The sequence below is a fragment of the Larus michahellis genome, chromosome 7, assembly GCF_964199755.1.
Source record: "Larus michahellis chromosome 7, bLarMic1.1, whole genome shotgun sequence".
NCBI classification, from domain to species: domain Eukaryota; kingdom Metazoa; phylum Chordata; class Aves; order Charadriiformes; family Laridae; genus Larus; species Larus michahellis.
The window spans coordinates 44,890,371-44,915,531 of record NC_133902.1 but is presented as its reverse complement, the minus strand read 5'-3'; the positions used below and the strand labels follow the sequence as shown (position 1 = coordinate 44,915,531).

The window sequence follows — 25,161 nt, the reverse complement described above, 5'->3', positions numbered from 1 at the left end:
AAGAGAGATGCAGGAAGCATTGCAGAGATGCAAAGGGGTGAAGCACTGGGAGCTAAGCAGGCTCAGTGTAGGGCAGCCCGCTTGCGTGCGTGTATGCCATTTTGAGTAGTCCGCCACAAAACTCCTGGGAAGGGTCTAGAGCACTAGCACTAACACCATGAAGGCATCAGTATCTTCCGTCCTTCAGTTTAGCTGCAGTGGCTGAGAAATCTTTTCTCAAACAGCAGTTCTGAAATTTCTCAGGGATCAGGATGATGAAAGATTTAAATGTAATAACTTCGCATGACAACAATTCTCGTGCCCCAGGACAGAAAGCCCCAATTTTAGCTGTGCACATTGCGTTTCAAATATAGAAGAAGAAGCAATAGATAACATGACCATCAGTATTTTCATAGAGAAGCTTTCTGGTGTAAATCAATGTTGGGCTATAGAGTTGAAGCCAGTGGAGCAACGTCAGGAGTTTTTGCTATTATTTTTCCTTCTTTGTTTTATGCCTTGCTTTGCTCTGTCCGTCACTAAATGTTCCAGGGCTCTCTACCACAAACACAGAGTGTGGAAAACGCTGACCAAAGTCGTTTACTGTATCTGTGCTCACAAACAAGCTGTTATTTGTTGTTGGCATGTAAATAAGTCACTGTTCTTTCCAACCTGTAACTGTTAAATAAATACTGTGAACCAAGTTCACAGCGTGGATTTCTTGTAGGAGGTCACTGAGATGATTTTACAGAAATATCCTGCGACAGTTTTGCAAAACAGGATGAGTCTGAGCCTGAATTTCATGACTGTTTTTTTCCACTTCCATTCCAATGGTTACTGTGTTTTTGCTGTCACAGGCAGGCGGTTAATTCATCCTGACGCACAGAGACCAGGAAAATGAAAACTTTGTTCACTCTTCTTAGTGTCTAAGACATATGTGTTATAAGTTACTTGTATTTTGGTATGACCTAGACATCCTGGCCCATGTCGACTGCAGACTGACTGTGTATGCACGCTTACAACCACTACATACCGCTGATTGCAATATAGCATGCAGATAGCCAAACAGATAGCTTTAAATGGTAGCAGTATAAACAAGGGAGCTCGTAGCCTCGTCCAGGCTGAAAAACTTGCTGGGGAGTTTGAGTAAATTAACCCATGAAGACCAATAAATATACCCTATTTATAAACAGCACCTGCATGCAGATTAAAATAAAAATACCAAGACTGGGAGGAAGTCAGTTGTATCATCTTGATTCTACAGACGACAGAGGCAGAGATTAAACGCTTTGCCCAAGGTGCCATAAGAAGCCTGTGTCAGAGCCAGGACCGGAGTTACCTGTGCCTCAGCCTGTGCTCCTTCTTCTGAGCACAGCGTAGATTTATGCTACACACTGACGTAACTACTCTGATCCAGTAAATGCCATTCTCAGTTTTCACCCGTTAAAAGGACAGAATCAGTTAGACTGTGAGTGTTAAGGATGCTGCTGGGCAATGAAAATTGAAAGCCCTACTTTCGATCTCACTCACCGATGATAGGCATTTTGGGAAGGGAGTCAGCAGCAAGTGTTGCGCTTAAAAGAAATAATATCAACAGTGGTGGGCAGGGGTTTGGGAAGCAAATCTAAGAGGCGCGTCTAGATTTGGCTAAGAATGAAAAGAGCATTTTCTTTCCACTGGTTGCTGGCTAGTAAAAGCAAAGGGGTGGAATACATCCAACTTGCAAAACTTGCATACAGTTACTGCTATCTGCAAATGGGTGCCCCTCCCCGCTCATGTGAGCTACACAGGCAAAAGAGAATGACACATGTGCTGTTTCCTTTTCCAGTTGTAAAGGGGTCAGGAGCCAGGCAAGGAGAGCCCGAACAAGAGGAGCATTTTCCTGGGCTCTTCCAGCTGTTCTCTTCAATCCCGCCGTCGGTTCTGAGCAGGGAAGAGAGACTGTCAACACAAATAAGGCATTTTTCAAAGGCGTAAATTATGAGTTACCAAAACAATGCAACATCTCAACCACGTGAGTACACTTATCCCCCCCCCCTCTCCTTACAATAAGAGTGGGTTTACCAGTCTGCCGCTTAAGGAAAAGCTTGTGTAATGCATTTCATATGCAGAAAAAAAAGGAAAAAGAATGCCTGAGATTAATCCTGAAGAAAAAAAGTTGTGATGAAACTGTTTTCCTTTTTTATTCTTTGTGTTTGTGTGCGCGCGCGTGTGTGCAGAACTGAAACGGGCTCTGCAAACTCCAGCTCCTGAGCAAAGTTAGTAACGTTTCCGCCTAAACCCTGGCTTAGAAAAGTTTCATTTGAATGTTTTTCCCTCCCCCCACCTTCAGGAATGAAAATATAGAGCATTTCGAAAGCACACTGACGCTTTTCTAAGATATTAATGGTGCTGCCCAACTTGTGTTTAGAGTCTCAAGCTGTGTGTGTGTAATATGAGACGCGAGCCACAAACTGACAGTCTCTATTTAAAGCCACAACGCAGTTCTGCTCCTGGAAATTTAGAAACGGGGGCTTAAGGACAAGCAAATTACTTTCACAGCAAGGGAGGGTACAGGAGGGTAAGTCCTCTGCTGGTGTAACTCTGCATATTTCAGTAAATTTTAAAAGAGAGAATTTGGCCCGAACAGTCAAGCGAGCACTGAGGCTTAGCTGCAGCATGGTAGCGTTCATTTTGGGAGACTATTAAAAAGAAAAGCGGAGGGGAAGGGGGAGAATTCTGATTTGATAAGCTGAGAAAAGTCAATGGGACAACTCTGAGGTTTTGCCACTGCAACAGCAGCTCCGTATCTCTTTTATAGCATTAGTATAATCTTTCCTGTTTTAATTCAACACGGTAGTTTTGTGTTACTTTTAATAAACAGACTGCTGATAGCAGAATTGTTTATCGTACCGTGGTATCAGTAATGAAGGCAGAAAGTACAGACGGCATTGCTGGGAGCTGCCTGCGATTCAGGGTTTGATCCAGAGCTTGCTGTAAGGATATTTGGTCTGTATGGATGTTGACACTGACGATGTTTCCCAAGCTCTGAATGAGGCAGGCTGATCCAGCAGAAAAGGCACAGTAAGCAGCATCTCTGGAATCCTGACCAGCAATTTCTATTTACCCTTTAGCCCTTTCTGGAAGTTCTAACCAACAAAAAGATTAGATGCTAGCTTTACATTATATTTTATTCTATTTTATTCAGCAGTTTAGAATATTATAGCTTGTTTTCTATTGTTTCTATTACAGCTTGTTTTCTATTTTCAATAGGAAATAAACATGCAGGCTAATTCCAGATTCTGAGAGTTTGGGTTTGGAAAAGCTTGATTAAATTACTGCTGTTGGTGCTCTCTAAGCACGTGCAGGACGACGGTAGTGACTCACTGAGGTGCATTTTGCTCATTGTGCAGTATCAACATGGGTCCAGACCCAGTCTTGTATCTTTGATGACAGGCTCGGCCAGGTGACAAGTCCTGGACCAGCTCTACAGTCCTGAATACGTTACAGATCACTTCTCTGACAGACCCACGTTGTCAGGGGACCCCACAGAAAGCCCTAGGGTGGATCTGGATGAGGAGTTAGTGCTCCGTGGGGCCTTTTGTCTGCTCTTAATGAAAAAAGGCTGATGCATCAGGTTCTCTTGTTTTTTCCAAAATCTAGGCAGGAATTCTCAGCTTGAATCATTTTAAGATCATATGATTGCCAGTGAAAATAAATGATTTGCAATCTGGCTAGAAGAAGTGTTCTGACTGAAAAATAGTGACTATCTATTTGCTCTCATAATTTCCCTTACTGATACAGACAGGATGTTCGTGTATTTTTTTTTCAGTCTGTCTCTCTTTGTTGGTTTTTTTGGTTTGTTTTTTTTTAAATTACATGGATCAAATTTACAGATTAAGAACAAAATTAAATTAGAGGGAAGTCTGATAGTACTGTATAGTGCAAGTTCGGTGCATTGTTTTTATAATGGTTGAGGTTTTGGGGGTAGGTCTTGAGGAAAAGGGTCTTATTCCTTAGTAAAATTCCAGCAGTATTTGCAAGAAACAAGATATTGAAAGATCAGTGTATTGACAGGCACTGCACAGCATGGACAGCAGATGTTTGCCAGAGAGGCAGAGTAATTGGGGAAACAAATTTGCTTCATAACCATAGTGAAAGTCTTTGAAATGGGTGTGAAAATGCATAAAGAATCAGCAAAAAGCCCTTTGACTGTGCTGAACATATTAGTTCTTTGCTGAGTACCTGCAGGTGAGACCACAGAGCAGCTGCCTACTGATGTAAACTGAACAGTGTTAGGTTACCTAATTGCTCATGTTCTTTGCTTATCTCCTTGTATTCGCTCATTGCTGATAAGGAATTTTTATTCATTCTATAAATACAGTATGATCCTGGCAATCCAGGTGGGAGCAGACTACTGTGTCAGAGTTAAAATATTCAACTCTGTGAACCCTTCAAGTGCATTCTGCCTCTATGCGGGGATGCCACACCAGCTAACCTTGAGCTCTTCCCATCGCCGTCTTAGATATCCCATCGCTCCGAGTGGTCTCGTACACTCAACAGAGAGGCAAGGGAGCCGATAATTCAGCCTGTTGATGTTAGACAGTGTGTGTACATTTACTCCATCCTTCACTCTTAATGCACATTTGTGTGTGGCTGGAATAAAATGGAATACCTAAGTAAAGAAGTCTGCTACCACAGCCAAAAATGGAGTTGGGCTTCAATAATTTCATTGGCTGGGATACAATACAATATTGTGCTGTGAATATAACACCAGTTTCTTTTTTTTCCATCTTCTTCTTCTGATATTAAAGGGCGTACGCCTGACAGCAGGAATGTAAACTTCCTGAGTTTTAAATGCATCACTTCAAAATTTATTTGCTTCCTCTCACTTCTGCTCAGATGTCCAGGCAGTAGCTGCCTGATTTACTACAAAATCTGAGGAATTCCACAGGTTTGGCAATCTCTTTCAGACTGCAGCTTTTGCCCTCGTCCTTTTAGACTGCAGTGACCCGGTTCCAAGGCAATGGGACAGCTCAAATGAGGTGAAGGACTCACGCAAATAAACGTCACCGGGTCAAAAGTTCAGTCTGAGGAGGCAGTGATCTATGCAAAGCCATCTTTGGGGCTCAAAGGTGTTCATCCCCTTGGAGAAGGTGCTCTGCACCTCACAGGATTTAATCTGTGCTCGACGTGCTGGGAATGTTTTATCTGGGGCCTCTTATACTCGAAATGCCAGCTGTCAGAGGAATCGGTGGTGAAGGAGAGCAGTTTGTGGAGGCTGCTCTTCTTCATCACCTACCAGTAGATAAGGTCTTCCTTCTGGGTGGGTAGGGAAGCAGTGCGGTCTGTGATATGTAGAGGAATTGGCCCAAAAGGAAAGCTGGAGGGAAGATTGGACCTCAGGCCATGTCCCACCTGCAGTGAGAGAGGAGGGTCAGGAATAGCTGACGTGGTATGGTTTCCATCTGCATTGCCAGCTGTAGCTCAGCAGTAGCCCAGGTGCAAGCCCTCCCCTGTCCTGCTCGGCAGGAGCAGACCCCTGGTGCTGCTTCTGTCTGGGGAGCAGGAGGTCTCGGCTCCACCGTGCCCAGCTTCTCCACCTGCCGCAATGACCACTAGGGCTTCTGGCAAAAGAGTCAAGTACGTGTGGGCTGTCCCCTCCAGGGAGGTTGAGAGCTTGGCAAATGTGGCCCCTGATAAAGGCAAAATGATTTATAGCTGTGAATGGCGATAGGACAAGAGGAAATGGTCTCAAGTTGTGCCAGGGGATGGATAGTTTAGACTGGATATTAGGAAAAATTTTTACACTGAAAGGGTTATCAAGCATTGGAACAGGCTGCCCAGGGAAGTGGTTGAATCACCATCCCTGGAGGTATTTAGAAGACAGGTAGACGTAGTGCTTAGAGACATGGTTTAGCGATGGTTTTTGTCAGAGTTGGGTTGATGGTTGGACTAGATGATCTGAAAGGTCCCTTCCAAGCTGGGCGATTCTATTATTCTATGGCAAGTCTGGTTCTGAGAAGAGCCTTGCCCTTATCTTTAACTCACTATGAGATACATTTTGGGGCTGCAAACTGGTCCCTTAAATGTTCCTGGAGCAATACCACTACCTTTCACGCAGGGCCTGTGAAAAGATGCAAATGATTCCCATAGGCTTTTAATCATGTTATCACTGCCTTGGCAATAGATTTGATTTCATTGCCCTTAATCAACAGAAGCGCTTGTCTGTGACAGTAACAAATAAACAAAAATGGAAGCTATTGATTATGAAAATTTTGGTCTTCACTGGTAAACCTGTGAGCATTTATAAGCAAGGAAACCTATAGATTATAGTAATCTCTCATTTTTAGCACAGAAGTCTCAAAACGTGTCCCACAAGCATTTATGTAAATTGAATGCCTCTGCTTGTGTATTCGTTTCCCTCCCACCACTGTGCATACGAATTGGAAAATTCGGCTTTATACCCCAGGGCTCTCCCCGACACCTTCATTGCCTGAGATGTTGATGTGAAAGTCTGCAAACGGCAAGGCTCAGAATGCACCTGAAATTTCAGTAATTAACAGCAGAAATGTTGGCAAACTGCTAAGCTGGAGGGAATGGGGGGGGGGGGATGTCCAAATGGCAGTCTGCTTTCTTAAAATATACGGTTCTCTGCATTTCTGGGCACTGCTTTTCACACACAAAAAAAAAAAAAAAAGGAAAGAAAAAGAAAGCCAATGATTTACACAGTAGATGTTAAAGATTCAGGTTATGGCTGGTTATTTGCTTAAGCCTATTAGTATCACAGAATTGTGCGGTGTCTGCATCTCATTGCTGATACTGCTGCACCTTTCTTTCTAGGCTCTTGTGGAATATGCCCTGTATCCATCACTGTTCAAATGACTGAGTCCAATCAGCAAAGCCTTTTGTAAAACAGGCTTTCGGGACTGCATTCTCTAATGAAAGTCTGTTTGTGTGTCTGCTCTGTGGAGTGCCTGTCTCTATTGTTGGGGAGGGATTAGTATTCCTATAGCATAGGGAAATTCAAGCTGGCAGAGGGATCTGATCGTGCTAGGTGCTGCACAGGCAACCTTTCTTCAAAAGGCTGGGAGACTACGTAGAGAGGACAGATTACAGGTAGGAGAGAAACGACTGCTTTCCAGGAGCACTGCTGGAGAGGCAGCTTTTGGCAATGGGAAAGCATTTATAGCAGCCAGGAGATAGGAATTAGTATTGATTCCAGTAGATCCACTGGAGCAACAGCTCTTTGCTTCCCACTGTCTAATTTTGTAATACACACTTAGGAAAAAACATAGCTCAGAAAACAGTTGCGACTGGCCTAGTTGTTTCCCACAGAAAGATCAGAAAACTTTTAAACACTGTGTTTGACACTAGTAGGATCTTTGTTTACTTTTTTCTTTTTTTACTTCACATCCAACTTGTGATAGGAAATGCATGAAAAATTGGGGGTCACCCAGGTGCTGCAATGACAAGAATAGATGAACACCTTAGCTGGGCAAGTATCCGGCGAGCAGACAGACTGTGTTTTGCTTACTTCTGAAAGACTTAAGTTCCTAAGTCAAATGAATTTGACAGCATTACCCCAGTAATGAGTTGACAAAAAATTTACCAGCTGCTAAGGATTCTGAAAAACTACTTGGTGAATGAAGAAGAGTGGCACTTGGGAGGAATCAGGTTTGGTTTGCCAACCATTTATGAATACGAATGGAGAAAAGACCTGCCTTCCCTGGATAATTTATTTGTAACCCATAACTCAACTGCATCAAGTAACGATACTGCAACGTTGTAACAAGAAGGATGCAGCTCATAATTGGTAGCTGAAACAAGAGCTGTACTCCCTTTCTTCAAGAGTCCGAATGATCTAATTCACACAAGATTCCTATCTCTCCAGTGTTAGCGTGGAAATGAAATGCACTGGCTGTGCTATGCTGCTCCTTTATTGCAGACGTACCTTGCACGTGTAGTTTCACCAATGAGACATCTGGCTAAGTGATTTTCCTCTTAATTAATCTTCTCATCTGCAAAGGAGGCCAGTTTCTCATATCTTCTCTTCTGACATATGTTTCACCACAGGGTTCTTCCTGATGAAGTAGAAAACTTCACTTAAAATCTCAACGGGTTAAACTTGTTCTGCTGCATTGAAGTTTTAAAGTGATTTTTTTTTTTTCCTTCCCTCTCTTTTTCATCTTAGAAAAAAAAAAATAAATTCAGTTATTTCATGAGGGTCTACCTCTTTCTTCTTCAGATAAGGCCTGAAATGGAGTTAAGCTTTTTATCAGTAAGTTGCAGGGGGGCTTTTGAACACACCCTGAGACAGCTCCATGTTATCATGAGTGATAAATGCCTATTTTGCTGGGGACTGCATGTTTAAAATGTCTAGTTTTATGAGACAGTCCACATTACAAAGAGGATGCATGACAAGGTCACAGCAATGCAGAATGGGACATCAAGTCTTTACACGTGTGTAGGTGTTCAGATTTGCAGAGACTATTTGCAAACAGAGACACCTAGATCAATTTGAATTCTTTATATGCGTACATAGATACACAGTATATGCATATATGATATACTGTACATCTATATGCATACATATACACAGACATATATATACGCACACACCACCCTTTTCACTACCTATATGGCTTTTCACTAGTCAGATTTCTGTATATGGAAAGTTAAATTTCCCTGACCACATCTCTGTTCACAGGCCGATACACACAAGCTCACGCTTACCTCTTAATATGACAGACGTCTTCAAAAGTAGCAGGAAAAGGTTACAAGATTTTTGAAGGCTTCACAAAGGACTAAACTCAGTGAGAAGAAATAAAGCGAGAAGAAGGTTTGGCTATATGTAAGGCCTTATGCAAACTATCCATTGCAGATGCCAGATTCAGGGGCCTCCCTGCTGATTGTATATACAGTCAGAGCCTAGCGGCTCACAATGGTGTAGACACTGAATCACCCCATGTTTTGAATCCCTCTTGGAGACTATTACAGGGCCCAGTCCGCCTAAGCAAAGATCCAGAGAAAAGCAATGATCATGACTTCAGAAATGAGGAGGAAGCAGATGTTCCACATGGATCAAGTTATTTAAAGGGGGAGAATCCAGATTAGGACAGGCCAAGTTTGCGCTCTTCTTGATGCGGTGAATGGTGCAAGTTTAAACCTCAAGCAGGCAGGAGATTTGGTCAAGATTGGGTTCCTCTAGTAGCTTGTCTGTGCTGGGACAATTTGGTAGTTGCATCTTCAGGGCAGTTTTCTGGAAAAACTGAACATTTTACCATATTCATGTTGAAATAAAACTTATTCTTTAAAGAGTAACTACCCTCCTTTGGAAACAGAATACTTACTCAGGAATCAACTCATCTTATGTAATTCTGTGTCCACCTCAAACAGTGATGGGAAAATGAATTTATACTGGAATAGCTATCACAGAATTGTTACTCAAGGTTAACTTGATCCTTTTGTGTAGGCAAATTTTGTTTCTCTATGCAGGAAAAATAAGCTTGTTTTCTTTGAAAAGGCATTCTTAGTAAGACAAAAGCAAGATGCTTCTCATCTGCTAACTGTTTATTTCAAAAATTTCAGTCACTTAACAAGGGATGAAAAAGCAGCTCCTGATGACCAACTTTTGCTAAACCAAATAATCCTTAGGTAAAACAAATAGCCCGCAAATCACTTAAACACAGGTGATTAAAGACTCACGTGTATGAATGAGTAGAGAGAAAAAATATTTATAATGGATTGTGAAGAGTTATGTTGTCAACCCTTGGAAGAAAACTTGAGTACATTTTCAAAAGTCTGAAGTATGTTTAAAATGACACTCTTGATTTTTGTATTTTATTTCTGTCTTCTGGAATCTATATGGGTATGTTGTTGAATTCTGTTTTCAAGGTTTTCTTAGCGCATATTAGGGTAAGAAATTTACCAATTTATTATGAAAATTTTGGTATATTTTCAGTAGCATCTGTTGTTTCCTGCGGCTTTAATATCCAGCACTCACAAGCTGTCAGAGGTTGTTCTAACTATTGATGGTTCATACGAAAGTCATGAGCACAGTCTCTGTCCTATCCAATACAGGGAGCAGAAAATTAAATTCTTGATGTACCTGCGATGCAAGGATGCTCTCAGAGAACAGCCAGTCTCTGTCATTACCTCTCTCTCACACCTGACCTCTCTGGTTGTCTAGTTCAGATATCCTCTGCACCTCCTAATCCTTCCTGCCTGTCCCTTTCTCGGCCCATGTGTAAGTGCTCATATCACAACACGGGAGAGACACGCAGGTCCCAGTTGTCAAATGCCATTTCCTCCCTTCTTTCAAGGGCTTTCCACAGCCCTGGCAGTGGGAAGAAAGACAAACGCAGGCAAGGAAGATATTAATCTTCTGTTGTCATCCTCTGGGTTAAGGCCTTGTTTCCTTTAGGAGTCGCCCCCTCTTCCATCTCCCTCCCTCTTCTCTTCTCCATTGGTTTCTCTTTACTTTCTCATCTTCACATCCTGCTATGAAACAACACCTGCCCCCTCCAGATCTTTCCTGTCATCACATAGGAATTTTTAGTACAACCTGGGACACATTTTTTACATCCTGGATCCCACGACTGGGGGAGTTTATTATTGTCTGTCTCCCTTGAATTTCCATAATTATGTCAGTGGACTTTGATTTTTGAGTCTGTTACATGCAAATCCAGTTTTCTTTTCACTGAACTCAGTGGGATATTTTATTATTATAAAAAAGCCTGTACTACCAGTTATTAATGGCAATTAAGCCTTTGGTGGAAACAGGGGGATATACACAGAATTAGGCTGCATCTCTACAGAAAACTCTGCATAAGATGTTGAGCAGAGCAGACCAGGAAACAAAACTGCCGTTGAGAGTCATGCTTCCGTTCCCGCTTCCCCTTTGCTTTGGGAAAAGGGGAAGTCATGGTTTTCTTGCTCGTTTTCAAAACCACTCAGTGTGCTGTGCACACCCAGTCGGTTTTCCTATTGCTCTTCCTATCCCTGCTCCAGTCATGAAAAAGAGTGAATGGCTTCTGCTAACATCAGCATAGCCAAGAAGAATAGTACCAGGTCAGGGAGGAGAAGGGTGCTTTGTAGGTCCTTATTGTGCAGGCTGTGTCCACCTAATGGAAAGTGACCAATTCCTGTTGATTGTACTTTCTCAGCTCCCCCTGAGAGGTGTCCTCCATACCTACAAGCAACAGTTAGTGTCAAGACCCTTGATTATTCTTCAAAAAAAAATGAAAAATCACCTTCTATGTCACCTTTGGTAGAGCTGGATGGATCTGGCCTCTCCAATGCTCCTTGCTCACTTGGCCACCCACCTCACCATATCTCCCCAGTTTATGTGTCCTCCTTCTCAAGTTAACCATCCTATACCCTGACCAAAGAACTCAGCTGTCATTTCTACTTAAATTAGTTAATTTCTCAGCTAATTAGTTAATTAGTTAATTAATCAGCTAATTTCTACTTTAATTAGCTGTACAGGGGACAATTTGAGATTACTTCAAGTCTAAGCCATTACCACAAAGGCTGTGATGCATGGTGACTTTGTGTGGTGAGAGATGAAAAAGATGGTCTTGTACCACCCCAGAAAGAAGCTGGTTTGCTCATAGCCTGGGTTAGCCAAGTCTTTCCTCTGTTTCCAGCTCTCCAATCAATGTCTTTTTCCTACTTATGATTAACAGCAAGCTCTTACCATCTTTCCTCTCGCATCCTTCCTGTTCCTTCTTAACAAAATACAGTCTTCTCTGTTGCATAAACGTATCCTTTTTGTTTTGCTTTGTTTTGTCTGTAAATTCCTCAGGACAGAAGTCATCTCTCCGTCCATCTCCTTTCTAAACAAAAATCACCAAACAATTATTTGCCACTTCAGTGCTCATGATAAGGGTCACTGACCACATCCATCTTCCAAACTTACCTCATCAAGTTGCTCATTCTGGGCAGAGATCTAGGCCTCCTGGAGCATAAAGATAAAATGGAAAAAAAAAAAAAAAAAACAAAACCCAAAAAAACCTTAGGTATTACATCAACTGGAAAAGCATATCAAGTTGGAAGGATTTAGGGTTTTCTCCTTGAAAATATTTTTCCCCTAAATGTATTCATTTGTATTCTCTGAGATAGTCTCTACGCTGTGGAGTTCAAAGCAAACTGGAAATCCAGCAGAGTTTTTAAGTGCTTTAAAGGTAGCGTGTTTCAAAGCCCGAACATTTAAGCACCATGGAGGAAATGAAGTAGCAGGTGGTAATACATGTAAACATGATTGTTCTAATCTTCATACTTTTAAACTTGTCAAAGCCTAGCTCTGTGACATGCTTGACAAAGAGCAAAAATAAGGGATGCTGTGTGCATACACATACACGCAGGACAGCATAAAACCCAAGGACACTGGCCAGCTTTGGATTTTGCCTTTCAGCTCCATTTCAGATCCTGTAAGTCATTTACAGCAATAACGATGTGGATTTACCAGACTTATGTGGTACCTGGCAAATCTGGGCGTGGAGTGAGTGCTTCTTGGGAGATTTGGATACGGAAATGTAGTTCTCTGCTGCACATTTTTTCGCTAAGGTAAAGAATATAAAATGCCATCCATTACAGACTAGTGGCATTTTGTAAATGTCTGCGTATTGTGAATAGAGATAACCGGTCTTTAATGTTCCTCACTTAGCAACCGAAGCATTGTGGAAATATTTTCAGGTGGTTTCAGAGAGTCTAAGCAAGACAAAATTAGACTATTTTTATTACCCCTAAAGGAATGAGAACATAGTAACAAGAGGTGTCCACCAGATCTGCCCCCTTTTCTCCTCCTAACTTTTGGTATGTGTTTTCTGATCAGCTCTAGCTACAACCATACAGCTTCATCACCGGAGCTCCTGGCACATAAACAAATAGTTGTCCATTTCTGTCTCCTTCACATTTCTGCAGAGCTTCTCAGGAAATGCCTTAATCACTGCAAGTTATCATTGCATCGATGAAGTCAGTGGGGTTGAGATACTTGTACCCCAGATTTTGATATTGCTCATATTGATTCCACTGGACGTTGGATCAGAATTTGCTGATTTCAGATCTTCACTTTTTAATATTACTCTGCTTCAAATGCCCTGATTTAGCTCACAGCAGCCTCATGTACTGTCATCACAGATTTTAATGAAGGCAAAGTGATATATCAGGGGTAACTTGAGCTCTAGCAGGAACCACCACCGAAGGCAGGGGCTGGTGGGGAGCAAATAAAGATAAACTGATCCTGTATGCTCCCAAAGAAGGAAACTTCCTCCTGATTCAAGTTCTTGCACATTAAAAAAAGTTGTCTATGGCTCCTGAGCTCATTCTCCCTGTGGATTAATGACCCATAAGGGACTCCTTGTACCAAGGAGGAGTAAATCACCCCTCCCACTTTTGGCAGGCAGGAATGAAACTGGGGAGATAAATGCTTTTGCACTTCTCTGAACTTTGCTGTTGCTCCTCGGTAAAAAGATTTCCCCTTCTGGAATCCATTAAAATCTGCGAATCTCAGACAAAGACTCTTCTTCCTCCTCCCACATTCTGTGTGAGATGCTTAATCTCTGCATCCTGGGGACGTAACCATTTGTGAGCTGGAAACAGAGCACGAGCCCTTCTCCTCTGGCTTACCTCCGCTGATTTCCTTTGCTCACGATGAATGAAACCTTTCATTTCAGCAGCATCTGACTCATGTCAGAAGGTTCATGACTGACCGGAGCAACAATGGGGTGGCAGAGACAGATGAAGCTGTGTAAAAAGCGTCATTGCTAAATAAGTAAGGATCTGCTTTAAACACAAGGGCAGAAAGCAAGAGGCGGTACGACTGCATGATGCTGTTTTTAAGAGAAAATGCAGCCCCTACTCCTCTTCACAAGTTGCGTTTCCTTTAAGGAAAAGGTCATGCCTTCTCTCCCAGACTGCTACAAGCCTTCCCCAGGCAGGAAACATATCCTGTGTCCTGTTTTCTCCAGAGGCCAGTAGCGGAGCAGATGGGAGCATGACTTCCACGTCGTGGCTTCCACTGTGCTGTTTTTAAGTGACCCAAGGACCAAATCGCTGGGTAAATCTCCCTCCCTTTCAAGCATGGTGCAGCCCAGCCCCAGGACCTCACAGAGTCTGGCAGCTGCTGGAGGTGGCCAGAAGGGAAAATACAGGCTGCTCCCTTTGGAGGTGTGGGTGCCTATTTTTGTCAGATATGAAATTGCAGCAGTCGCTGGGGAGGGGGAGGAGCACGTGTCCTGTAATTAAAGATTGCGTCTGTGATTCATTCCAGAAGAGAGGGGTGTATTTTTCTCATTGAAAGAGGAAAATAGGCTTGGAAACTGGAACACCTAGCATGTGGCGTTTTCTACCTAAGTGATTTCCTTCACAGCTCACACCTGGGAAGAGGTTCTCAAACCCAAAGGGGTCAACCCTCCCCGGTTATGCCCTGCTGCCTGCAGCACACAGCAAGGTCCAGGACTTGTGGGTGGCTGAGGGAAGTCTGCCAGGGAGATGCCGATAAATGTGGGTGTGCTGTTTAGCAATCGATTTTGTTTGCTGCTATTTGGCACATTAAGGTAACAGCTTGCTGTCTGTGGGCTTGAGCTTCCATATCCCTAAGAGGATACTTCTCCCCCACGCTGAACATAATCCTGGGTGAGGGGAGATGTAGCAAGAAATGCAAAATCAGTCCCTCGACAGGCGCAAAACCATGGCATGCCAGCTGTGGCTGAGGGCTGTATCGTCTCTCCAGACTCCCAGGGCACACATACCTGTCTTTCCCGTTCCCATCCTTGCTAGGATATTTTCAACCCATTTTCTACCTAATGGGATTTGGTACCAATTTTTCCCATCCTTTGTTTCACTGGCATTGCACAGTGAAGCCCTGTTGTGGCATTTCCAGAGGTGCCTGTATATTTCCCTTGGCCCTCACCAGCTGGCTGTTAGGTTACACCAGTATTAAGAAAAAGAGATTTTTCTTTCCAGGGAGGCTGCCACCTCTTCCCATCTGCTACAGTATCCATGACAAGTGATTGCCAACATAGGTATGATCCTGATAGTGCTGGATGTTCTTGCCTAACCAGGACTTAAATGCTTTTTCATCTCTGCCCATGAAAGTGCTGCAGTGAGCGTGGAGCTGATGGTCCATCTTCCCCGTTAGAGCCAGTAGCAGATGCCTAATGGAGAGTTAAAGCAAAGGGCAACCATCTAGGGATCTGAGGCATGGGAAACTCTTAAGCCAGTCAGTATTTCAGTGTTTAAAGTGTTGCCTTGGAGTATAAAAGCTTTTGCATTTTCCAGAGTTTCTCATATTAAATACTTTAACCTCCTGCTCACATCCAGACTCAGCGCTTGGCAGGACTAAGCCTTACCTCCCCCACTTCCCTCTTCTTGAATGAGCTCTTTTAACTTGTAGTTGAAGGAATTCAAGCTTGGGAACTCAGCCTTACTGAAGGTAGAGCTCACGGCAGGGAGCAAGGCACTCCTCTGCCTTGTTCCCCCAGGTAACCACAGTGTCTCCAGGAGCCACGCAGAAATGCATGTGGCCATGACTTTATCCTTTTGTCCCTTGTAACAGCCAGCTCTGCAGCAGGAGCCGGCCACAGCAACGATAAAGGCTGTTGCCTGAAGCTATCCGTGTAACTCAGCACAGCACGAGGGTGCCTAGCCCCTGCCTGGGAATGCAGGCAGGCTGGGGAAAGTCTCTGCCACTCCTCGTCCCTCCTCATTCAGTGGAGCACCTACGTGTCAGGCAAAAATGTTCAGTGGAAGGCTTTAAGGACGTAAAGCCAGACTGCTGCGTGTGCCCCTTCTTTATGAAGCATGCGCATATCCTAGGGAACACTTGGTGCTGACTGGCTCCTAGAGGGACTCCCAAGAACAAAGCTAGAAAGACAAGCCTTACAGCTTCTGCCTGTGTGTTTAACTCTTGCGGGGGTGGCAGGGGCACAAGGAAAGGCCACCACGTCTCACGGAAGAAGCTTAGTGGATTTAGAAACACAGGCATCCACGTCTTGTGGAAGAAGGAATTCATTCAATTTGACAGACAGGCCCTGTAGAAACGTGGACTGTTTTATCCCCTTCTTTCGGTTTTCTATTCCACCTATGCAGACGGAACCCAAAAAATCAAAAAGGGATGTAGGCTTTACTCCACTCTGACTTGTAACAGATACATACTTGTGTCCAGGCCTTGCCCTGACATGAAGTAAAGCACAGCTCCCTCTGAAATAAACTGCGGCTCACACATATCTCAGGCTGGAACTTGGCTCTTAAACAAAGTTTAATGGGAGTCTGCTCTGGCTGAACTCTACTTATGACTTCATATTTTCCAGGGCTGTGCTAGTGTTATTGGTTTGTTCATTTTTCTTCCCCCCCCCATTCTCTTTATACTAATAGGTGTTTCAGTGGGATAACTTGACCTTATGATACTGTTCCAAAGCAGACTTCTCTGGAGGCGATGGTAAATATTTTGGGTATGTTATGAAAGGGCTTTGAGAAATTTGCAGGCTCTCTCATGACTACTTGAGAAGGCAGATTTTTGCGGCCTGTTAGGCAGCATCAACTGGTGAATTAAAGTGGGAAGTTGGAAAACAGAGAGAATGGACAGAGGCTATATATGATGATCTTGACAATGAATCCTTGGTTCTATCACGTTACTAATATTCATAAAATAAAGTTTTTAAAAGCTTTCACCATTGGCCCAACTGAGCAGTTGGAATGCATGGGAGATTTGCCACCAACTTCAAAGGGAGCAGAAGCAGTTTAACAGAGAGAGCTTTTGCAAATCCCACCTTGTATGCATACCGCTTGCTATTTCACTTCATGTGTTGGAACAGAGCCCTGCTTTGATACAAGCGTAAATGGGACAGCAGTGACTGCTGCTGCTTGACTGCAGAGCGTGATTGCTGCAGATTCAGCTATGGAAGAGCAGCATCCCTCCAGGCAGGGAGGGAGGTACAGAGCAACAGCTTTTTCCTAAGGTCGCTATTTTGACAGCTGAGAGAGGGCCCTTACTTCTTAATGCGTTCCAGTACATTTTTACACAGGGAATACCAAGTCCAGCTTTTTCCATGGTCTTCTAGGGCCACTCTATGTCAAAGGAGTCATTTGGCTGTGAAAATCTGGAGTTTTCTGTTCTGTTCAGACCAATCTAGCAAGGAAATCTCCAGCTTTATCCAGCTATTTTTCTCCTTAAGCTTCTCTTTTGCAGGACCTGTTTTTTCTGAGTGCAGATTTATAATTTATTTTGCCCACCCAAAAGAGCACTCCTGCTTTTTGCCTTCTGTGCCTGCTCCTAGCAAACCCCTCCCTGTTAAGAGATCGACCCACAGTCAGACCACATGGTGACTTGGATCAGTTTGCCAATAAGTAAATACCCCCCACCTCTTGCCTTTTTGTGGGCTGGTTTTCTGCTGGATCTGCTTGAAAGGAAAAGGGTTAGGAACAAGAATGCCCTTTTCTGCTGGAGTGTAGCAGCCAGCTCAAATCACAACAATTCACTTTCAGCTTTCCTGCATGTATATTTCATACATTTGGGAAAGGAGCCGCCCAAAGGCTTTACAGTAAGTCAAAAATACGTTGATCAGAGAAGTGCCATAGCAAGCATTTGTTGCTATTGAAAAGTGCTAGACCATATTTCTTTGCTTAATGACACACATTAATCCTCTATTGAAGTTGCCAGGGCTGTCCAAGCTGAATCTGGCTTTAAAGGTTTAAAATATAGTGCAAAGTATAAAAATGTAGCATTCCAACCAAAAAAGGAGCTGAAAAAATCTCAGTAATGCCCCTTTGTTTTTTCCTGTGCTGTTTAAACCACTAAGGACATGGTCTACAAGCTTTGAAATGGTTGCAAAAAAATGGCATTTTTTAAATTTGTGACCAAAATGTGAATATTATCCAAGTATTCACTGCCACTTCTGTTTTCAGTCCAGTTTCCTAACGAAATGAGTCTTATGTGTTCCTGCTGTCTATCTGTCTGCTTAATCATCTGCTCATCCATCTGTCACTTCCCATCAAGAACTTCTGGATCCACTGGCCAGTTTCAACCAGATTTGAAAGAGAAGCAGAAGCCTCAGAAATGATTGTCATTCTCCAAGTTGTATGAAAGTCAACATTTGTCTACAGAGAGCCATTCAAGTCAGCAGTAACACAAAAAGGGCTCCTTATTCAGAGACTGAACTAAATGGAGTTCTTTTCTAGTTAGGAATGTAATAACATCAAATTTTGGCATGGAAAGATTGCTTGCATAAACATGACTGCAACTTAACAGGCAAAAGCGGTGTAAGACACTATTTAAACACCTATAGGAGAAATCTAGCCCTTCTGACCAGTACATGTTGAAAGCTCTGTGAAAAGGCTCTGACTACCTTATAGAAAGGCTAAGCCCTCAGCACAGGCTTTGGAGAGGGATGGTTAAGCAATGCTAACAGTAATGGTTGGGATTTATCTTCCCTAATTATAGACCCTAGAAAGGTAGGCTTCTAATTGTCTAATAGTCTTCTAGGTTTGCTGCTTGATTGATGGGGAGAGAAATTCCCCCCTATCGCCCAGAACTCATCACACCTCTGTTCGAGTTGAATGGATCTCCTTGCAACAAGGCTTGTCATAATAGAATAGAATAGAATAGAATAGAATAGAATAGAATAGAATAGAATAGAATAGAATAGTTCCAGTTGGAAAGGACCTATCACAATCATCTAGTCCAACTGCCAACTAGCGTCCTCTGCAGCTCCTGTGGAGACAGTTTAGGTCACATGGACTCCTTTCCAGGAGCCAAACGTCTCGCCAGGGTGGTTATTAGCTCTTCACCTCCATGGTACTTACCGTTCTCATTTTATTAGGAGAGAGGAACATTAGTAATGAGTCACTAATGAATCTCACAACAATGTAAGTCTCATGCTGAAAAACATTCAGTATACGGCTTCAGTGAAGACTTTTTCATGCTCAGCTCCGTTAATGCATTCAGTATGCTATTTGTCAAATAATGGCAGGCAACTGTCCAAAAATAATAGACAAGCGAGAGTTTTTCCTTGTTTTTTTATCTTTTTAACAATTATTGCACAATCTGTCTAGAATTGCTCAGATGAATGATAGATGGTAAAGAAGTTTTGCTAAAATTGCTCAACTCAGTTCAGACAGCTTGGGCTGATACGTAAAGGCCTTTTGGATAACAAAATGGGCTTTGTCTTTTTAAATGGAGCAGATATGCAAAAGAAATCTGCATATTCATTGCAGAATCCTTGGGAAATGAGAAATGTTGTTGCCCTGAGCTACTATTTGCCTTGCAAGTTTCTAAGGTGTTTCAGTATGTTTTATTTTCTTTGTTTAATATGCTCAATATTTAAAGCATTTGGAAGATAGTTTCCACTACAGATACCTCCATTAATAATATTAACCTCATCGGTGCTCCAGGAAAGATCTCTGTGTCCCTAAAGAGCATATGCTAAACATCCTGACATTTCCACTTGCAATGCTTAGTAGTCAGTGCCTTAGGCAAGCACCGGTATATGAGCTGGATGGAGCTGAATACAATTCATATCAAATAAGCTAGGGGACGGAGCACAGAGAGCTCCTGTTTCCAAGAATTGTCACCTGTCGAACTGCTTTGCTACAAAATATTGATGGTGGGAATGAGACATAAAGGAAGAGACCTGCCCATGTTGGTAAAATGATTATACTTTTCTAAGGGTAGTAGCTTGGCACTACATTCTTTGAATTGTCGGAATAATATCTTTGTGCATAACTGCAGGCTTTGGCCAGGTTCCAGATGATTTCTAGATGATATCACCTGTAATTTGATCATATCACCTGTAATTTAAGCACAAGGTCAAGGTTTTTCATCTCAAACCAAGGAATAGACATTTATCAGCTTTAATAGAATAATGGCCATGTTTCTCTCCTTACATGGCAGTGTTCATTAAAACAAGTTTTCTGCCAGCAACATTCTTGCTTTTCGATGTATGTCTCTGCCCTCTAAATCCCACCCCAGCATACACTGGCTGCGTCCTGCAGCAGCTCCCCATGGGGAGGAGAAGCACTTGCTGTAGCTCCTCTGAACCTGGATGACTGGAAAGCACGTGGTGACCAAAGAACCAGCTGATGCTAAACAGAACTTAAAGTTGCTGAGTCCTCACCGCCTTTCCTTCACTGCTGGACTACTTTAGTCTTCCTTTTGTCTCCAGCCTAGATTTTTCATGAAAGTTGAGGCAAAGTGCTTATCTTTGCCTGCTCTTCCTTTAAAAACAATCAAGGTTGAATAATGAAAGTCAAAACTTGTGAAGGTTACACGGACAGGCACACAGCAGGAACAGGGAAAATCAGCGCAAAAATGCTGGTGAATTTATTCGATGGAAATATTTCAAATACCAGCAAACAGTTCAGTCTGTCTTAGTCGGGGACTAATTTTAACTGATGTTTGTATTGAATAGTGCCACATCCATAAAAAGGGTATGTTTCAAATGTAAACTAAAACCTAATCTTAAGAAGTTATTAAGGTCATGAAATCAAGCACAGAAATGTTAAGAAACACAGAGATCACCTTATCCTCTGATGACATGGTCAAAATGCCTGAGAGTCAGGACTGAGGCTGGTAGATCTGTTAGGTACAAATTAAAAGCGTGTCTTGGTAAATTATTACAAGCAGATTTGCAGTTAAATTGTCTTACTACATCATATAACCACTTACGCAAGGGATTGCGAAGGAATTCTCATGTCCTCCAAGACCTCTTGGCCTCTGACTTTCCACTGAAACATTCTGGCTCAAATCTTTATACTTATCTTTCTAACATGCAGTGTTTAGGTCAGCGAGGTGTGCTTCTTTCATGCACTGTTTCTCAAGAATTAAGTATCTTTTGCAGGTTGTCGGATGGGCTTTTACTGTATCCATAGTCAGCTCCTTTGATTACCTATGATCATTTGCAGCATTTGCAATGGTTAATCAATTAAGCCAGCGACTCCTTTCCATTCAGCTTTGATATCAGTGAATGAGCAAATGGCTGGTTTGTTCCCATTTTGATTCAGCAAAAATGGCTAGAGCTTGAAATTGTTGACTTTGGAGGACAGGCAGGAATTATTTGACAGATTCAGTGGATATTTAGTATTTCTTTCAAAACCTTCCCAATTAAAAAGTCCTCCAAAAGAGTGCACTATTCTGATGAAGAGGGGGGAGGAGGAGGGACACATGCAGGAAAACTTCCTGGTCATGGACTTACGGATTGATTCATAACCCATTTGTCACCCCTTCTTTAATGAAGCAATAGCAGGTCAATTTATGTTCCCCGGCAAGATGTTGTACATTTGGAGCATGAGCCGACTGTGGTGGTTGTGGAGGAAAAATGTAAATGATGGCCTGGTCACATTAACATATCTCCATGGAAAAGTGAGGAACTTTTGCAGTCATATGACTATAAACAAGGCACAACTTGCAAATTGCCACATGCAGCACGTTTTGAAAAAGGTTAGACCTTCTTCCAGGTCCACACACTTCACACACCCTTTCTACGATAAGAAGGCAGCGTTTCCTCTTCAGACATCAGGCAGCTCCATAGGAGCACAGCAAAACCCGGCCACTGTAAATGAGCAGCAAGACCACCACCGGGTGGACCTTGGCGGCTTCCCACATCCCATCTCTCAAGACAAGATTTCTACAGCACCCTCTTGTAAGCTTCATTGCCCACTTGCTACGGAGCTCCAGTGCTAGTGGAGACAGCTCTTTTCTCTAACTTCTACTCTGCTCTGGGTTTCTTCTACCAACCCTGAAACCTTCTTGTCCTTCATGATGCTATAAGGAGTAGGCAGATCCATCTGAATTTCTCTGTCGGTTTTTTACTGTATGTATACATCAGTGTGAATACATGGGTCACATTAAATATCTGTTACCAGAGGGGACATGGGCCTACCATAAGCTCTCTCTGAAGTGCTGTGCTGCATGGGAGCTTTAAGTTTGCAACTTTTATAGTACTTCTGAGGGGGGATTGCCATTTTAATGCTCTTACAGCATGCACTTTGCTTAATTGCCGTTAGAATCGGTGGCTGGTATCAAGGCAACCTCAGCTAAAGAGCTAAAGTACTTTAATGTATGCCTAGTAAGTGCAAATAAAATTAAAAAAAAAGAGTATGTGATTTGAACTGAACGGGGAGTTTGTTTTTTTTCCAATTCTTTTTGGGGATTAACAGAAAAGTTTTATTTAACTAAAAAATCTGTCTTTTGTTTAGAATATGTATTCCTTTAAAACACAGTTTTCTTCTCTTTTTTTTAAATTTGTTAGGTAAATTTTTTATTTCAAAACACAGAATATGTTCAATTTTAAAAGATGGTTATTATTTTTCACCTAAAATAGCTTCCCAAATTTCATAAACATTTTCTCCTTCTCCCTCTTATCATTAAGGGGTATCATATGATTATTTTTTGACAAGCTGACTTTTAGTGTGCCTGTCTATCTCTGATCTTCCGTAGGACCCAAGTGCAATTCAGCTTCCCAAAAGAAGGAGAAACTGTGTGAGTGAAACTGCTAGGCCCTCAAACATTGGAAAACATATTTTCTTTTATTTACTTTATAACATTCTATAATGGTACAAAAATATTTTGCTGACACTGTATAGCAGAATAAAATGTGACCTGCTAAAATTATGCAACAATCCTAATCTAATTAAACTAATTTGATAATGCCCTTTTATCCTCACTGTATTACAAAGTATGAAAAGTCTTGAACAGACCTTTATTTTAACTGAATGAGACTGGATTTTGTCTTCTCAGAATTAATGACAAAGTACTTGCTAGCGAGGGTAGCAAGAGAATTGGGCCCGGTGCATTTTAATTTTGTAGATATTTTTAATCTGCATGATTTACCTTACATTTGGAGCACAGTCCGTTTACTTACCCAAAAGATCATGTGGTTGTTGTACGACACCATTATTGTCCTTATAATAATTTAGTATATAAATGGAAGCCAAATTATTCTGTCTCTTGTCCAGACTGACAGATGAGAAACTGTTCCTTAATTTTGAAAGAACAGCCTTGATGTGTTTCATTATCTAATGGGAGATGGTGATGGCTTTTTCAGCAGGATGTGTCAAAATGATGGGTTCACACTGATGACCCTTTGGGATAAGAGATGCCAGCTCTGGCAGGGCACTACACACTTACTGGCAAATATTAAAATAGGTGATGATTGTTTTTTTTTTTAATCCAGAAAGGCCTCAGTGCGATGCATCTGATACCGTAACACAGGCCAGAGAGCAGCTTGAGCAATTAACATATTTTTAACATGAAGTTTTCGGAAGTCGGTTCAACTCATTTTTACACACGCAGCTGCAGTGAACCAGTTCTAACTATAGCTTGTAAATTAAATCGGTATGCTAAGGTTAATAGATTAGTGATTTTCTCATGAATGCAATGTGTTGGCAAGGCACAAACATAAACCAAAGGGCAAGGAGGACATACCACAGTTGCATAAACAATGGAGATGTTAAGACTTCATTAGTTCTTCCATACTAAATGTATGGTAAGAAAAGTCTTGCATCGGTGATGACAACAGGGGCACGTTAAGACCTGCTTTTACAGCCAAGAGGAGTGATGACTGCAGAAGAGCATGCAAAGAACAAAAAAAGCTCCTGGAAAAGGAATAGTTACAATAAATAAATTTTATATATATAATACTAAAAAAATTTAAAACTGCAAAAATTATAGCAAAGGACTTTAACAATTGCAAAAGCTTCCTGGTGTACTTTGTAGATTTCTCAATACTTTCAGAAGTTTATAATGTTTTACCGAACCAAATCAAATACCTTACTGTTGTCTTCAGTGGAAGCAGTTAGGTCAGTGATGACTGTTTTTGAAACCCCACTTAAATTCATTAGATAAAAAGGCAATCTTCCCTTAAAATTACAACTTTTTTTTTTTTAAATAAGGCAAAATCAGTATGGTATTTTGTGTTAGGTCAATTGATAAAACGAAAAAACAGACACTATTACAATAGACAGTATTACGGAGTAAATTGTGTTTTGTTAGTCTCCCGTTATACTTAAAGGTCTTTTTCAAATATATGAATGTATGAAAGAACAGTAAATACAGAAGCAAAATCCTTCTCTGCATTACATTTATATCTGTCGTGAATCATGAGCTGGATGTTACTCAGTTTGAACATCTCCCGTGTTTACTGGAAGTGCACAGATAGATAGTACTACTATTTAAGACAAAACCATTAAACGTTTAATAGTTGAATTCTAATTCAGCCTACAGACTGCAACAGCATGATCAATATTTGGGGTGGTCCTTCAAAGGACGTCCATGGCTATACCTCCATTTCCTCACCTGGAAAATCCCCGCTAGAGCGGTGTTTTTGATAAGGTGGTTAGGTGAGCTGATTAAAGGTGAAATCTTACAATGCGTTTCCTAGTCTGCACACCTAGGAAACCCTAAGAAGGAATTGACTGCCCTAAGGAGCTCAGCTCATCATTCACAGGGATTGAATGAATTTCAAGTACTTCTTATGCAATGAACAGGCACATCAAGAGACATGCCCAAGAAAGCACTTAGAGACCTACTTGAGTGTAATTTAGCAGCCAAGGCTTCGTCTGAGATTGTAACCACAAGCAGGCAGCATTGGAGCATCATGATAAGGGGTGGCTTAGGTTGCTAAGAATTGAAAACACAAGCTTGTGGGTAGGAAAATCCGGAAAGGCAGGAGCAGGAGCAGTGCTGCCTGACTGGTGTTGAGTGGGTTTGAAAACTGTGTTGTAAAAGCTGCTTATCACACACAGTTATCTGCATAGTCACTCAACTTGACTCACTGACTCCAAAACAGCAGTATCACCCACAGCTGCAAGGAAATCGTGAAAACGAGCCGTAATCTCAGGGCTTTCTTTCTATATTCAGCACTACTTAGCAGTAAGCACTTGTCCAGCTTTAGCCTGGAGCTTTATCTTAGGAAATGAGAGAGACACTGAGGAGTCTGGGGTAAGGTCTACGTTATCCCATCAAACTGCCCTTGTGGGTTACACAGCAGAGATTTGGTAGGTGGCAGCAGTAGATTAGCTCTATCCTGTAGGATGATTCCCGTGCATTCATTTCAATGTGCCAAATGGGGATCCCTTTGCAGATACAGTTTTCCTTTCATGTCTTTTCCGCAGGTAAATCCATAACAAAAGAACATGTAGGTATTTATATTGCTATCTACAGTGCTGACTGCAAAAGCACTAAGGGTGCAAGTACTGGATTTTTTT

General features: G+C 42.0%; 1 protein-coding gene across 1 annotated transcript in view; it reads left to right on the top strand.

Moving 5' to 3' along the window:
• Positions 1-1,762: 1,762 nt before the first annotated feature.
• GYPC (glycophorin C (Gerbich blood group)) overlaps positions 1,763-25,161 on the top strand; it is a 32,944-nt gene continuing 9,545 nt past the window's right edge. Inside the window, exon 1 of the mRNA XM_074595239.1 lies at positions 1,763-1,990. Coding sequence (XP_074451340.1) covers positions 1,957-1,990 — 34 coding nt within the window. The 5' untranslated portion in view covers positions 1,763-1,956. The remainder of the gene's footprint in view (positions 1,991-25,161) is intronic.